Source organism: Amblyomma mixtum, chromosome 6 (genome assembly GCF_055824585.1).
Source record: "Amblyomma mixtum isolate Tamu chromosome 6, ASM5582458v1, whole genome shotgun sequence".
Lineage (NCBI taxonomy): Eukaryota > Metazoa > Arthropoda > Arachnida > Ixodida > Ixodidae > Amblyomma > Amblyomma mixtum.
In genome coordinates this window covers 16,066,332-16,083,847 of record NC_143017.1, presented here as the reverse complement: position 1 = coordinate 16,083,847, position 17,516 = coordinate 16,066,332, and the positions used below count along the sequence as shown (strand labels likewise).

At 44.8% G+C, this 17,516-nt stretch overlaps 2 protein-coding genes across 2 annotated transcripts in view; one reads left to right on the top strand and one right to left on the bottom strand.

Annotated features, from left to right (window-relative positions):
• Positions 1 to 17,516, top strand: part of nab (NGFI-A-binding protein homolog) — a 661,188-nt gene that overhangs the window by 590,631 nt on the left and 53,041 nt on the right. The window contains exons 12-13 of the mRNA XM_089547593.1: positions 9,001 to 9,145; positions 9,212 to 9,420. Coding sequence (XP_089403719.1) covers positions 9,001 to 9,145; positions 9,212 to 9,420 — 354 coding nt within the window. The remainder of the gene's footprint in view (positions 1 to 9,000; positions 9,146 to 9,211; positions 9,421 to 17,516) is intronic.
• Positions 4,407 to 5,428, bottom strand: LOC149338287 (uncharacterized). The gene has a single exon (XM_089550302.1). It carries the CDS (start codon positions 5,420 to 5,422, stop codon positions 4,565 to 4,567), a length of 858 nt encoding a protein of 285 aa, XP_089406428.1. The 5' UTR covers positions 5,423 to 5,428; the 3' UTR covers positions 4,407 to 4,564.

Below are 17,516 nucleotides of genomic sequence, written 5' to 3'. Positions count from 1 at the left end.
AAATTTTCTCACTAGCAATTAGGGAGCGGAACAGCATTAGGCCATCCATTACTATTGTCGCGTAGTATTGTCACGTAGTATTGTCACGTGACTGTAGAGCAAGAGGACAGTGAAAATGGCTTCAAAACGAAACTCTTTATTTGAGCTGACTTGCGCCCGCAAAGAACTGAATGAGTCGGCGGCGGCGTAGTAACAAGCGCGCTCGGCGGTCGTGGAAACGAATGCCCGCCGCTCTCGGCCATGCTCTTTTTAAAGCTTATAGCGAATTTTCAAAATAAAGCTTGGAAAATTACTAAAACATTCTGGAACAACGTAGAATCGGCTCGGCTTGGATGCGATCAATCCACATAATTCTGGACTAGTCTTGCATCACAAGCAAAGCGATGAAGTGCCGTGCCGGCAGCTTTGAAGGATGAACAAACAAGCTCTACAACCTCCAATACACTGCAGCGCAGCAAAAGACGAGGACACAAGAGACGAGAGACGAACGCCACGAGCGCTAACTTCCAACAAATTTTATTCTCCTGAAGCATCACATTTATACGCCAGAAAACAGTAATCACATGTGCGAACAGTATCAGTTCCTTAAAAAAAACGAACTCTTAATCTGAGAGGAGAATGTTCTTTCATGATAGTTAAAATGCTATGAGCCTTTGGCTCAAGTGAGCCATTGTCGCACTTAACAAGAATAAAACTTGAGCCAAAGGCTCATAGCATTTTACTGTCATGAAAGAACATTTTAAACCGCTTGTTTTAACATGCGAATTGCCCATAAATAACTCCATTAGATTTTTAGATATTAACTTCACCTTTCGCGCTCATCACGTATGCTGGGCCTACCAGCCGCGTAGCAACAAGCCGATGCTGCCCTATCACTCCGCTCATTCAAAACTTGTAAAAAGAGGTATTGTCAATTTATGTTTTCAAAATGCTCTCCAGAAATCTTGTCCGCACATGATGAGCGATAGTTTTTAAGAGAAGTCCAATAGGCTGGCTGATGTCGGGTACATTGCCTATGTTCAAGTTTCTGTTGCCGAAAAACTTGTTAAGGGAATGAAACCAGAAAATCAATGTCACCCAAATCCGGTTCCTCGTGAACGTAAAAACCCTGTTGTACTACCATATCTACACATGATTTCCCACAATTTGAAATAATTGGTCAACGAGCGAATGCGACCGTCGTGTTCTTAGCGCCGAAAAAACTTGCAACGTTGTGCACGTTGGGAAAAACCAACACCAACAAAGCGCGCGGATGCGCAACTAGGCACCAGAAGCCCTACGTCATGTGCGATGAAGGTGTTGTGTATCAAACTCCCTTGTCATGCGGGAAACACTATATCGGCCAGACGGGGAGATGTCTGAACGAGCGCCTAATGGAACACGCTCGCAACGTCAGAAACGGGCAAGGTGGATCGCTGGTTGACCATATTCTCGCATGCATGTAAAAAACCTGTAAGCCTTTCTTTGATAAAGGTGTGGTAATACGAAAAAGCAGAGAAAGGGTAACGCGCGAAATCATTGAAGCCGAAAAGATAAATAGGTCTGGATGCGCGTGTGTAAGCACACCTTCCATTCTCCTCTGAGATAAAGAGCTCGTTTTTTTAAGGAATTGATACTGTTCTCACATGTGATTACTGTTTTCTGGCGTATAAATTCATTCATTTCATTTTATTACCTTAAAGGCCCCTTAAAAGGGGTGTTACATAAGGGGTGGCAAGAGTAAAAACACAAATTCACATTGACAGGAAAGTTTCTACGTTATCGGTGAAAAGACTTGGGCAAGTGATGATGGCAACGTTGTTCGGAAGGCCGTTCCAGTCTGCGGCTGCACGAGGAAAGAAGGAATTAGAAAAAGTGACGGTGCGTGATCGTGGACGGGCAACTTGTAGGCGATGGCTGGTGCGGTGAGATATGCGTGCGGGTGGAAGAATATAAGGTGCGATGTGCATAGGGCTGTGGAAGAATTTGTGAAATAAAGACATGCTAGCAATGCGACGGCAGAGCGATAAGGGTGATAATCCGGATGCTGTTTTTAAGGACGAAACACTGATGTCATAACAGTAGGATGAGTGAATGAAACGAGCAGCGCGATTCTGAACAGATTCGAGGGCATTGATGAGATATGCTTGATGAGGATTCCAGATGGGCGACGCAAATTCTAGTTTGGACCTGACTAATGACTTGTAAGCTAATAACTTGACATGATGGGGAGCGTGATGAAGATGGCGCTTTAGGAAACCTAATGTCTTGTTTGCTGACGATATTATATTAGTAACATGCAGGCTCCAAGAAAGATCGCTAGAAATAGTTATGCCTAGATACTTGTATGATTGAACTAGTTGTACGGGAACTTCAGATATTACGTAAGAGAAGGTTAAAGGATTACGGCGACGGCTAATTGACAAAAGTTTACACTTACATGGGTTAAGTTCCATTAGCCATTTATTACACCACTCCTGAACGGCATTAAGATCATTTTGAAGAGAAGATTGGTCAGCGGTGGTAAGAATAGCACGATAAAGTACACAGTCGTCAGCGAACATTCGTATGTTAGATGTTACATTTGAAGGCAGATCATTAATGTATATAAGAAATAGTAGTGGGCCAAGCACAGATCCCTGTGGGACGCCCGACGTTACTGAGAGTGAGTTAGAGTTCTTATTGTTAACGGAGACAAACTGCGAACGATTAGTCAAAAATTCTTCGATCCACTTCAAAATATGGGGGTGCAAATTTAATCGAGAAAGTTTTATCAGCAGGCGTTTATGGGGTACTTTATCAAATGCTTTGGCGAAATCTAGAAAAATGATATCAGTCTGTAGATTAGAATCAAGGTTAGCATGCAGGCCATGAATGAATGTGGCAAGTTGGGTCTCGCAGGAGTAACCCCGGCGAAATCCGTGCTGAGCAGAATGGAAGAAGTTATTCAAATCAAGGAATGCCATGATGTGGGTATAGATGACGTGTTCCATGATTTTGCAGGGAATACTAGTCAGAGAGATGGGGCGGTAATTAAGCGGCGAGTTCTTGTTACCTGATTTGTAGACTGGAACGACCTTCCCATTTTTCCAGTCTATGGGCAGTTGACCTGTGAAGAGTGACTGAGCGAATAACAAGCACAACAGAGATGAACATATATCTTTGGTATTAATCAGTATTTTAGCGTTGATATTGTCAATTCCAGCAGAGGATGATATTTTAATGTTTTCTATTAGTGACAAAATTCCTGCAGAAGAAAATATAAGAGCAGGCATAGTATCTTGAATAATTGGGGGGTTTTGAGAAAATGTCGGCTCTGTTTCATTAGTAAACACGGATGAAAAGGCTGTGTTGAACATGTTGGCGCATTCAGTTTCAGAGAAATTTGCACCCGAAGCATCAGTGAGGGAAACAGTGCGTGTGTGCTGGGGGTTAATGACTTGCCAGAACCTACGGGGGTTAGTTGACAACATTTTAGGCAGATCGGAGTTAAAAAAAGTGCGTTTGGCTTCTCGAATACTTGATAAGTTTTTTCGGCTGCATAATATTTGTTCCAAGCGTTCTGACTAGGAAGCAACTTGGCTGATCGGAAAAGACGCTTCTTTTTATTTTCAAGACGTTTGAGTGTGTTTGTGAACCATGGGTTTTGAGGGTTATTTCGTATATTTATGTTTGGAATAAACCTGTCGACCAAATCTTCGATTTTCCTCTTAAACAAGGACCAGTTATCATGGATGGATCTTTGATGAAAGCTGGATTGAAATACTGGTAAAAATGCGCGAAGTTCATTATTTATTGCTGTGTAGTTTCCTTTATCGTACAGTCGGATAGTTCGTTTAGAAGTTACGCGTAAGGACGGTTTAATGGTGAAGCCGGCATGTATGACGTGGTGATCGCTGACGCCTGGTAGATACGTGACGGAATGAACGCATTCAGGATTATCCGTTAATATTAGGTCCAGGATATTAGCGCAGTCTTCAGTTACACGGGTTGGTTATGATATAGTTTGAACGAGGTTAAAATTAAGGCAGACGTCTAGAAATTCATCAGCATCCTTATTACCTGTAGCGGTTAGATTCTGCCAGTCAATGCTCGGAAAATTGAAATCTCCGAATAGGAGAGTGCAGGTGTTAGGGTGCTTAGCTGTAATTTCATTTAATGCGTTATTAAGTTTTCGAGGGAAGTATGGGTAGCTAGGAGGCCTGTAGCAAACGCCAATCACAACTGATTTAGGTGAAGCATGGCATAAAACCCATAATATTTCTATATCTGATGAAAGGTGAACAGCTGAGCATGATACATCCCGAGCGGTTGCAATCAGTACCCCCCCTCCCCTTCGGTCTGGGCGATCTTTGCGAAAAACACTGAAATTAGGCAAGTCAGCAAGGACTTCACTATCAGGAATGTCACTTTTTAGCCACGTTTCCGTCAAGACTAGTATGTTGCTAGCAGATGAAGTGACAATATGGGAAATAATGTCGCGCTTTGAAATGAAACTCCGCACGTTAGTAAAGATCGCTGACAATGAAAGTGCTTCTTGCTGTGCATGCTTCGAACGATCTGTCGATAGGTGCTGAGATGGTTGCTATTTCACTTCTTTTACTGTTTGTGATGATTCATCGAATATGTAGCGTTTGGGACCAATATGTAATGTTTTGAAGCGCAAAGAGAACTTATCGGATACTGATCTGGCAAAGGTTACAAGATGTTTGCGGGCGTTACGAACGGGAAGGGAGAAGTCTTCGCCAATACTGTAGTTGGTGCCTTTAAGCTTAGTTCCTAAAGAAAGGATGCTTTCTTTAGTTTTCGATGAGGTGAATTTAACGATGATTGGCCTAGTGCGATCAGTTGAGTGGCGCCCGAGGCGGTGAGCACGCTCGATTAGATTGGGTTCGATGGCAAAATCTAGTTGAGTGGAGCAATGACGAATGACTGTTTCTTCCGAGTCTGCATACGTTTCAGTGGGGTTAGTGTCAGGAATATTGTAAAATATGAGATTGTTACGGCGAGAGAGATTTTCTGCATCGTCCATACGTGCTTCAAATTTGTCGATCTTGCAGGTAAGTTTGGTGTTTAAAGTTTTCAGGGCGTCTATCTCAGAATGAATAGTGGAAAGTGTGGCGTAGTGTGATTCCAGGGTGTCCATGCGCTTGTTTAAGTCGGTCAAGGTTGTTTCGGTAGTTTTTAGTTGATCTTTAATGTCCTGTAGATCGGAAATTAATGTAGCTTGCCCGGTAGTTAGTTTCTGGAGCTCGGAAAGTATGCAATCGTAACGGTCGGGGCCTGGGTTAGATTCGACATCGCCTGACAATAGTAAAAGAAAACGGAGAACACGTGAACACTCGGCAACAATACTACAGCAGCACTGAGGGCTCGGCAGCTGCATTAAAAAGTAGTTACTGGTTTTTTTAGCATATAGGGAAAACTTGTTACTAACCTGCATTGCGAAAAGCAGAGCATTAGTAGTCTGCGTTGACACACAGCTACCGAGCCCACAGAGCGGCGGCGATGACAGCATGGGCTTTATATGCCTGATAAAATTATCAGATGTTGATGTTCCTGGCGATGGGGCTGGTCACTGTTGGTCCGGGATGACGTACTCTGGCGCCGATGAGGGCAGTTGATGGGGTAGCAATGGTGATGGGGCAGGCGGATGAAAATGGTCTTCTTCATGATACTTCACGGCGGCCGTAGACACTGATGAACAGGAGGCAGACGGTAGAGCGGCGAAAAGCAGTTTCAGGGCGAGGGTAAACACCTGCATTGCGAAAAGCAGAGGATTAGTAGTCTGCTGTTGAAAGTTAGCGCTCGTGGTGTTCGTCTCTCGTCTCTTGTGTCCTCGTCTTTTGCTGCGCTACAGTGTATTGGAACTATGTACCAACAAGTCCAAAAAGCCACGCTACTAAACACTACAAACATTCGCGGAATTCAATGGACGAGGCATTCGACGGCGGTAACCAACGCAGAATCGAAGTGCGCTGTCTTTCTTTCTCACGGGAACAATCGGTGCCACCCAGGGGATCTTTGAAGGCTGGATGACGTCGTCTCCAATCCTTTCTTCCACTTGCTCCTGGATGGCGTGTCGTTCCACACGGCGACACTCGGTAGGGGGCTTTGGCGGGGAGCCGGGGGAGGTCGGGCTGGCTGGTCGGTTATAATGCGATGCTTGTCAGTCGGTGTTTGTCGCACCTTCGGCGATGACGAGAAACAAATGCTGTAGCTTCGAAGGAGATTGGGGATCTGGTCCTGTCTGTTCCGGGGCAGGGCTAGGTTGATGTCGAAAGCGGAAGAGTTCTCTTCGAACGGTGAATCTTCTGTGGATGCGTCGGAGAGGGCGAAGAAGTCTCGTACGTCCAATATTTCTTGCAGAAAGCAATCGTCGTTCCTCTGTTAACGTGCCGGTATTCTTCGCCGAAGCTGGTCAGCAGTACTTCAGCTGGACAATTGCGCAAATGTGCGATGCCGCTTGCGAAGCCGATTGCTCGTTCTAGAAACAACTGCATGTTACCGTGTCGGTGATGGCTTCAGTTTTATTGGCTTTCGTGGCGCTTACTGTGACGATGACGCTTGAGCGGGGTGCGTGGATTACTTGTTCCTCCAGGACACACAGTGCAATGAGATTTTTTAAAGTTCTAGTCGAAGGGATACCTCCAGGACACTCAGGGCAACGTGATGTTCCAAAGTTCTAGTCGAAGGGATACCTCCAGGACACTCAGGGCAACGTGATGTTTCAAAGTTCTAGTCGAAGGGATTACTCCAGGACATTAAGGGCAATGTGATGTTCCAAATTTTAGCCATGCTGGTGATAATGAACTGGCTGGGGCGCCTACCCGTCATCGGATGCTGGTGGATCCACCCTATGCCAGACTGCGGCGAATGTGCGTTACGCTGAAGCTGCTTCTGAAAATACAGCACGGGCATAGGTGCTTATAACACCGGTCTATGGAACATCCCTCCATGCATCAAACTAATCCTTTGCACGAGGGTGCGACCTCTACGGCCTATGGAGCCTTCCAGGGCGGTGACCGCAGTGCCCAGCTTTTCCGTGAGGCATCAGACTCGCTTCTCACTCTACTTTCGAAAGCCGTCTTACTTCCGTTCTTTCCTAACACGAATTCTTTGCTGCAGCATCGTGAAGTAACGAGGAAGATATTATATGTGGGGAGCGGTGGATCAGGTGTCTACAAACACAAAATATTTTTGTGTAAACGTGCGCTTTTTTGAAATTAGAGCCAATATACAAGGCACCCTCGCGAATAGAGCTTGGCTGCGATTCACTGCTTCCTTCTTTCTGCCCCTTTTTGCCGAAGAGACCAGTGGGGGCTGTTCGTCGGTATTATCGGTCCGCAATCAAGTCATAAATATTTATTGCGTAGCGGGATGGACACCGCAAAAGTATAGGGGTGGGGTATTAATAGGCTATACTGGCTTGGGCGCCTCGAATACGAAGCGCGCAACGCGCCCAGTGTCTTTGACGTGCTGCTGCAGCTAGCCGCCGATGACAGTGTTGCCAGGCTGGGCCTTGTCTGTGGTGCACTGAGTAGGGCTGTGGTGCGCTTCCTTTTCGCGGAGAAAAGCAAATTTCTTGATTCTGTCTAGCGCGGTCTTTCAGCGCACACATGGGCCGAGGGCACCGCCTCATGCGTAGGCCACCCAATGGTGTACAGCACCGTTCTGCGGCTCGCTTTGCTCAGCCCACTCTTTCTTTGTGGACAGAGCGGTTGACTGCTTAGTTCGAGGATCCAAGACTGAAACGCAGTGGCCGTGTTTCAATGTATGAGAACTGCATTGCAGGCTACTGTGGTGCCCGGAGTCAGTGCACGTTAATTAACCCTATGTACACTCCAATCTTGGTCACCCTTACTAGAGGTGCAGGTGTGCTGTGCGATCTCAGTGCACGTTAAAGAACCTCAGGTGGTCAAAATTTCCGGAGCCCTTCACTATGGCGTCCCTCATAGCCTGAGTCGCTTCGGGACGTTAAACCCCCATAAACCAAACCAAACCTTACTAGAGGTGCAGATTTTCAAATTTTTCAGTACCGTTATTTTTTGGTAAAGGTACCGTGTGCCTTATAACTTTTACAGGTCAAGTTGTATGCTCAATGTTCATCGTTTGTTGTGAGCAATTCACAATTGCACTGGAACCTTCATTTTCATCGTCAGTTGTGATCCATTTACAGGTTCAGTGTAATTTATTAGCCTTAAGCTGCCCTCGCTGAACTGGGCCGCTTGGCCGTGGGCGAAACGCACCGATGCTTCGGGCTTTCGCGCTGGCCCTTCTAGGGAGAAATGTTGCATGAAAGGGAGTTTTAAGCAGACGAGTTGGTCAATCGTCGTGCAGTTCCTCTCTCTCAGTTATTGCAGGCGTGAAATCCTTTCGGGTTGAGGCTCCCACTCGTGGGTTCCTTGTGTGTGCGACGTGCGCATGTTCTAGGAAGCCCTAGGCCGCGCTCGCATAACCATGGGAGGGGCCCCGTTGGCCGTGGAACTTTTTTTTTTTTATCTGGGTACCTCATTCCTCTTCGCCACGCCACCGGATTTGGAAGGACTATGGCTGCCGCTGCGTAACGTGTCCATAACAACGGCCACATTTTCAGTGCCTTATGTATCCGCCTTAAGAACGTCGTCACTATCAGCGGTATATTAAGTTCGTACCGCCAACATGGACGGTATTGTGAACAGCCAGAGGGAGAAGGGTAATTTTCTCGACTCACTGACGGGTCACCTCGTGAGTTCAAGATGTCAGCCCAGCGGCATTGTGTCTATTGGCTTGAACGGTCGTCGCCGTGGCTTCGGCGGACGCAGTTGGTGCGAGACACTTTTCTCACTTCCTTCATCCCGCATGGCGGGCCCAATCAGAGATAGCGGACAGCAGCAGCGTGCTGTTAGCGAAATCCCTTGCAAGGCTGCGGCTCGCTGTCCTGGCAGCCATACACCTTCCACGGCTGGCGGCGCGAGGAAAAGGAACGCGCGGTGTGTGCAGCATTAGCGCATTGGCTGCGGCGTTAACCAGGCTTGGCAGTGCTGACGACTCGTGCAGGAGCCAGTGCTACGGCGGGGCCAAGCCGCCGTTCGACGACGAGCCGCCGGCGGGGAAGCGCGCCCGGCTCGAGCCGCCGCCGCCCTTGGAGAAGGCGCACATCGAGGAGGAGAAGAAGAAGAGGCAGGTGAGTGGTCGCCACAGCTGCTGCTGGGCACGGCGGGGCCTAACAGTGTCGTGGCCGGGCCTTCAGGAGCGGCTGGAGGGCATCTGCGAGCAGCTGCGGCTGCTAGGCCGCCAGCAGGAGGAGCTCAAGGCTCGGCTGCAGGCGTCCCGAGACCTGCCGCCCAACGTGGGAGCCGTGCCGCAGCTCCAGTCCCAGCTGGAGCACATCTCCACGCAGCAGATGCAGCTCATCAACGAGCAGAGCGAGCTCTCCAAGCAGCTGAGACGCATAGACAAGTATGCGCACCCGCTTCTGCCTTTCTTGTGTGCGCTCTCGAAGACGTGCCTTCTGTCGTTGCGTGTTCTATATGCGTAGAGCGCATTTTTGAGACTGTGTATCTTCGTGCAGTAACGACGTCTGCGGGCTCTGATTTGTGCGCATACATGCCCATTGAATCCCACCTGCCACAGTGTTTACAATACCTTTCCCAATTAGCTGAGATCGAATGAATGAAATGAAATGAATGAAGAGTTGTTAAGAAATTGGGGTATGAAAATTTTCTGCAATCGGGTCATAACGGTGCTGAATAAATTTGCATAAATAACTTGGATTGAATCGAATAAAATCCAACGTGATCTCTTGGCTTATGAAGCGGTCAAAGCGAGACAGCTGTGTACGCTATAGTGTACAGTTCGCTGCTGCGTGTTTTGCTTGTGAACAAAAATAATAAAAAATACTAGGCTTCGGTTTATTTATGCCTGAACCAAATGGAAACGCTGGAAGCCGTCATATTCGGGCGTGTCACCCGCGTGTCCTCTGACTTGAAGAAATCAGTTCACATATTGTATCTTTATGCGTCCAATACACATCATCAGCAGCCGAGCTACGCCCACTTAGGGGCACAGTACTCTCACGTCACTGATATTAAATAATCTCTTTCCTGATCTCGGGGCTACCCCCTGCTTCTTTGACATTCTCATGGAATCCACTACATCACCTTAAGACAGCATCCGCGGCATGTCCTACCGATTCCCTGTTCTCTATCCGGGCAAAGATATCACATATCACTAACTAGCGTTTGCTCTGTTCCCGTGCGTCTGTTAGAGTAAACCCTATTGTTTTCTTTTCCTTAGCTCACTGCTCTTTCTTCTCGTAGTTTAATTTAAAGCCCATTTAATGCTTCTCTAAATTTATGATCTCAAAATAATTGCTGCTTACAGCGATTACCTGCTAATGACATTAAAATGTTGTGATTTTTGTGAAAATTGATATAATGTATTATGGTCGTCAGGAGGTGACACTTAGTGCTATAGTCGGAGCACTACAGCACATTCGCCACAAAACAGTAAAGGCGGGTATGAGATTAACAATCGACAAAGATTGTCACTGATTTTAAGGGATTAACACACCTCTCTTTTGGGACTTAGTGGTTTGCACAGAAAAAACGGCAATTCGGCAAATGCAGCATGACTTCAGACCGATTGCTTTTAGCGTTCAGTCTTGTTTTAGTCAGTGCGATTGTGTTTATTACTGCTAAATGACTACAGTTACGAAGATGGAAACGCACTGTGACTGTGGAAGCCGTGTGTTTGCGAATATTACTGGTAGGCCGAGGCGAGCTCGTTTGATGGTTTTACGATGGCCAGATGAACGGTACTACTGTGAAGGCCCGCGATGGAAAGTTCGCTGCTGTCTGATTTAGATCAGCAAATACAGCGTTTCATAACAGAAAAAAAGTAGGTTGGAACCAGCATGCAGCGCTTTAGAGCGTATAGCTAGACGGCAGTCTTCATTTAATGTTCCTTACCACCGTTTGGGAAAGTGAAAGAACTAGTCTTCGGGAATAATGAAATTGGTGCCGTTACGTTTGGCTTTGTTCAGAACAGCAGTTTCTGCCATCTTGAATAATATAAAAATAATAAGAAATTGTGTGTTCCCGTCTGATGAGGAACAGTGATGCCCATGACCCTGCATCCCTCTTGACCCTATGGTTTTTCCGAGGTGCCTTGAACAGTGATTAACCCTTTAAGGCACTGTGCAACCAGCTTTGCACATAGCACACTTTTAGCGGCCTTGACGAATATGCTACAGCTATTAGTGATTTCACCGCGTCAGGCGGTTTTAGCATCTTTAATATGACAAACAGGATGCTCTTTATAACAAATGCAGTTACAACATTGACCACAATAGCACGCCCTACGCCGCTTTCAGGCTGACAGATTTAACCACGAGCAATAAGAACATTTTTGTTTTGAAATTCTAACCCCCTTGATTTACTGCTTGATTTACTAATCTTGGGTTTTTCAGGTTCTAATTTCTCTGTGTCACTTTGTGCAAAATTTTGTACACGCCAGTAAAAGTATAGCCATTGATGCTTTGCGTTGTAATAGTAAACAGTTGGCTTTCTCGGGGCCTGGCACGTCCCTAAAATACGATTTCCTTCACGGGACTTCTGTTTGGTATTAAAGAGGGTCCGCACTTCGTACAGTCATACAACCCTTACAAAAATGGTCTACAGACCGTCTATAGACTTCTTATTGACTTTATTGACTTCCTATAGATATTGCTTTTTTGTCTATCCATAGTCCATAGACTGTCTATAGATAAAAGCCTACTAAAAGTGTATCGCCATAAATCTATAGACTTTCTGTAGACTGTTTATGGCATTTGTATTTGTATGGCATTTGGCATTTGTTTTCTAGGATTTGTCGGTTGACAGTGCATAGACGGAAGTCTATAGACACTCTATAGACTGCCTAAAACATTTTTGAAAGGGGGACATGCATTTTCGGCCGAAAGATATCCGTTTCTGATTGAACAATAGCTCTGTATTAAAGCTATCCAACGGTGGCTGATAGGGTCGACGACAATCTTTTCGTATTGAGCAACCTGTGCGAAGATGTATCCGACGCAGCGTGGGTGGCCTCGTATGCGGAAGTTACGGGGCTACCGTGCACCCGCTGGTCACACAGAGGGTCTTGTGGGGCGAAGTGCTTGGCAAATGGCCGCACTTTGAGTAAAGCGAGACACCCACGGGGCTCTTTGGGCACTTGCTCCAATAAGTTTTCCCATGGTAAGTTCTCTCTTTTTCGCATCGCGAAGCTTGCGAGCAGTTTGGGCTGCAGCCATTTCTACGGTTGCGGGATCGCACCGAATTGAAGCCTGGCAATGAATTCTATCTCACCGCCGCTAATGGCTTCGATGCCGTCCACAAAGCACTGAGGAATGCAAAAACAAGGTAGCTTTCATGTTACTTTAAAGGCATTGCTTACGAACCTAGCTTAATGAAACTCCGCCGTGTGGTTGATGATGAGCACGAAACTTTATGTAATAGGATCAGGGTTCTGATGTGTGCTAGTGTGTTTATTGCTATGGAAAGATTACCCCTCTTTGTTGTCTTATAAACCGGCACGACATGTACCATTGACACCAGAGCACGTGGTACGGTTGGCAGATTGGTTTAGTTCTTCTTAAAGTACCTTCTCGAACTTGTGGTTCGCCCAACGCATTAGAAAGCAGAACAGCGCGAGAACAGGGCGCAAGGCTGCGCGAAGACGAGAACCTATGTGAGCTCACTTATCCAAGTGACCTAAGTGTCAGCCATATGTGGCTGACAGCCAGCTAGGTTATTCCACTCAAGGTATTTGCGCGAAAGGTGTGACCGAAATATGGCATTGGTGTGGCATTGTGGAATTCGACGCAGTTGTTTTGGTGTAACGTTGATGATATGTTTTGGGCAGGGAGATCAGTTGGCGCGAAGGGAAGGATGATGAAATATGTTGTGAAAAAGTGAGTCTAAGGGCTTTATGGCGAAGCGCTAAAGATGACAGGCTGACATAAATTCACTGCAGAAATGCTGGCAGTTCGGTTATAATTAGAAATAATGAAACGAGCAGGATTATTCTGAATGAGTAAATTAGGTTTTCCTGAAAAGAATTCCAAAATGCTGAAGCATAACAGAGCTTTGAGAAGGCCAGTTATTCAGATAGTAGTAGTTTTAGGGAAGAAGGTGCCTCAGCGAGATAACGTTTTAGATATCTCAGCATGCGATTGGCATTATTAATTGCGTAAGAAGTGTGGATAGACCAAGTGAGGTTGCTGGTAATGTGGCTACCAAGAAATCTGTTAGACGACGCAGGACATAGAGGAGCATTATAGACGTAGTAATAAGGCAGCTAATTAGAAGCTCTTGACACACTTAGAAATTTACAGTTTTTGATGTTTAATTTCAGTGAGCATGATTTACACCATATAGAGATAGCGTTAAGGTCGGTTTGAAGAGAATATAGAGAGTTTTAGTATAGCGTATGAGCGCTTACGTACGCTATACGCAAGCATTTAGCGGGAGATTACTGTGGAAGTCGCAAGAGCACTTTTAGTTTACCGTACAACCGCCCGAACGCAACGATAGCTAAGGCCGCAGTGGCGCCATCTGGTGTTATAATGTAAAAACATTTTGTGTCGTATTTTTCACGCTTAGCCAAGGCATTGGCCAAGCTGATCCAAGTCGTATCACGTAGATGGCCGGTTGCATGGCGTCCGCGATGAGTCGCGCACTGCGCAGTCGAGGCAGGGCTTAGCTTTTTTTAATTTTTTTTAGGTAACCGAACCGAGCAAGGTTTTTAAGAACGTCATGATAGGTACTACTATTCTCTCGGACCCCTACTGCCCTACAGCCAAAACGGCTACTTTTGGCAAGGCTATGACTACCTTTGCATAAAAATCCAAATCAAGCCAATCCACAGTCGGCGGTGTTTTGATAGGGTTAGGAACGACGGAATCGTTGTACAGAATCCAAATTAGGGCAAGTTTATCACTCATTCGTTCTGCTGTCGGCGAGAGGAGGCAAAGCGAATATCACACGTTCCATTTAAGGGCAATGAATGTGCCTAAAAACCCAATAACATGACATCTCTCCGAATCGGGCGACGTGGGCGCCGCCATGTTGACAACGCTATTTTTCCTGGCGTACGCAAGAGCACGCGCGCTAAATTCGAAAAATAGCGTACGTAACGCGAACGTACGTAAGCCATCGGTTTGAGACAGTGTTTGGCGCATGCGCAGTACGACTGACGCTATCTTATAGCGTACGCTATGCCTTTGCGTATGTCTACGTACGCTATACTAAGTGTCGCATATTATTTCTCTAAAGATGACGCAATCATCTTCGAATAAGTGGATGTTAGAGGAAACACGAGAGGTTAGATCATTAATGTCAATTAAAAAAAAGGAGAGGACCAAGTATCGACCCTTAGGGTACGCTGGACTGTACTCTAATTGGCTGCGAGGTTGAGGCATTAGCAGAAACAAATTGCGAATGGTTAAAAAAAAAAAAACAGTCGAGCCAAGAAAGCAGTTTGGGGTCAATGTTCAATCGATGTAACTTAAACTCTAGAAGATTATGGCGTACCTTATGAAACGCTTTCGAGAAATCTTAAAATGTACTGTCGGAAAACGAACAGTGGTCAAGGATGACGTTTATATTATGCCTAAATGACGCTAGTTGTGTTTCACATGAATGCGCTTTGCGGCAGGCATGTTGCGATGGGGAAAAAATTAATTAGTTTCGAGAAGGCCAGCAAGGTTTGAGGCAAGCACATGTGAGCAGAATACGCGTAGGATGGCAGTTGCACAAAAGGTGCTCGTCACCTGATTTATAGAATGGGATCACCTACCCCACCTTCCATTCATCATTCAATAAACTTGGGAATTCAAGAATCAAATTTCTTTGGGTGGCGCAAAGATAATGAAGGTGTGCTAACGCTGAGATTGCAGTTTTAGTGAGTGCAGGGACAGTCATCTACAACGTTCCGCCATCGTGTCACTGTGTCCAATGGCAAAGTACATGAGGAAGCGATTTCACCAGCTTTCCTACGCACTTGGAGCCTATGGACATGTTTTTGCCCATAATATATATATTTTCCTGTCAAATCGCACAGTCAGATTTCTTTAATAACCAAAGTGCCACAAGGTTCTGTACTAGGGCCGATCTTCTTTGTAATCTGCATAAATTACATGAATAAAAACCTGTGCTCTACAATCAGACTATTTGCAGATTATCTCGTAGTTTATAGGAAAATTAATAACCCTGTTTACAGAGCGAGCTGATAAATCTTGTTAATTGGTGCAAAGAGGGGCAAATGGAGATCAACGTATCGAAAGCGAAAGCCATCATGTTCATTGCTATTTAATGGATGCCCTGTACTTACAGTATAAACGACGCGTAGGTGGAATTGGTGTCCAACGTAAATTATTTAGGCTTTAATTTTTTTCAAATATCTCATGTAACCTTCACATTGATAAGGTGTTGAGCAAGGCACCTGAAGCGCTTGGCTTTATTAGGCGCAACCTGCATTTGGCCAACTCATCTACAAAACTTACGGCATACCCTTATAGAAATGGTCTGTAGGCAGTCTATAGACTACTTATAGACTCTATTGCCTTCCTATAAATATTCTTTTTTGTCTGTTCATAGTCTATAGACTCTTTGCAGACAAACGTCTACGAAAAGATTATGGCCATAAATTTATAGATTGTCTACAGGCTGTCTATAGCATTTGTATTCCCTATAGACTGTTATCTAGGATTCGTCTACCGAGAGTCCATAGATTTTAGAGACAGAAGTCTATAAACAGTTTATAGACTGTATAAAATCTTTTAAGGATACACTACTTTCAGTCCGCTCAAAACTCGAATACGCATCGCTTGTATGAAATCCACATCAGGCGTATGTAATAAATAAATCTGAATCGCTTGAAAATATGGCTGCCCGGTTCTTAAAGAACTACTCGCGCACAGCAAGCACATCTAAAACAAAAAGGTTCCTTAACTTAGCACTTCTCGAGAAACGAAGGTTGTTCGAACTCTTTCACAACCTTTATCATAGTCATTCAGCCTTGTTTTCGTTACACATAACCCCAGCCAATAGAGTGTTTCCGCGACTTGATCACCACCACCACTAAGTATAGCCTATTTTTTCCCCTACAAACCTTTTTTTTAGTCAGCGCTTCTTTTCGCTATTCGTTACTGGAATCAGCTACGGGAAAACGTGGCGTCTATAAACGACCATGAGAGAGTTATTGATAGCCTGAAGTGTTTTCTGGGGCTATGAATGGTATCGGAGCTGCACATTTTTTACTTACAATGACGTGTTTACTTCATTTGCGAGCTGGGGGAAAGTTTACTTGTGTATAATAATAATAATAATAATAATAATAATAATAATAATAATAATAATAATAATAATAATTTTTATTTCTGCCTCAAAAAGGGACAGAGGAGCTGCAGAAAAAGCTGTCATAGACAGCTTGACTGAGCCGCAGCCCCCTATACCGGGCAGCAGTGACAAGCGACGAAAAAAAAAATAACAAAAAACAAAACAGAACAATTCAGAGAAAAACACATTATTAACACCAAGAAAAAATGTTACCTCTAGTTTGTACATGTGTGCAATTTACAAGGTCATCCAAACATCATTGCATAAGTTAAGCATCTTTTAGCAGTACAACAAAAGCACAATGAATCAAACAATGCAAATTAAAGAAAACAAAAAACACCACTTAGTGCAGTTTAAAGAAAAAAAATCATTTTGTAACACAGTCTATGTATAAGCCACGCAGCTCACGATGAGTACAGGTAAATAAGTTAAAATTGGCAGATTTGTATGCGTTTAGAAGAGAAGGAAGTCTATATTGCAGGCGCTGTTTACCAGTATTTATGCGTGGTGTAGGCACCAACCAGGTTTCAGGCTCTCTAAAAGGGTAACTCGCTTCTTTTTCTTTCAGATTTGCCAGACGTCGAATATGACTTATATTATTTTTGGTTTCTAGTTTAAAACGAACACTCAAAGACGAAATCAAAGATTTTGATTATGCCAGTTTCACGAAAGAACGCTTTGCTGGGTGCTCCATAGTCCGCATTAAAGACGTAGCGAAGAAACTTTTTTTGCAGAACATGAATTTTTTGTAATGAGGAATACGTTGCAGTGCCCCATACAAGCTGGCAGTAGTTAATGTGGGCACAGAACAGTGTGTTATATAGAAGTAGTTTAATTGATTTAGGAAGAATGTATCTAATGCAGCCAATCGTGCCTGTTACCCTGGCTAACTGCCGGACAACATGATTTGCGTGATCTTCCCAAGACATGTGCGAAGAAAATTCTACACCTAGGCATTTGAAGTGATCAACAATTTCTATTTCTCTAGAGTTAAAGTTAATACTATCATGTGGGGGGATCGGTTTGTTTCTTGGTCGAAATATTACAGCTTTAGTCTTTTTTTCATTCACGCGCATATAGTTTGATTGGGACCATCTTTCCAGTGTGATCATTGTCGTGTTGCACATTTGTATCAGGTCATGAATGTTACTTCCGGAGAAAAAAATGCTAGTATCA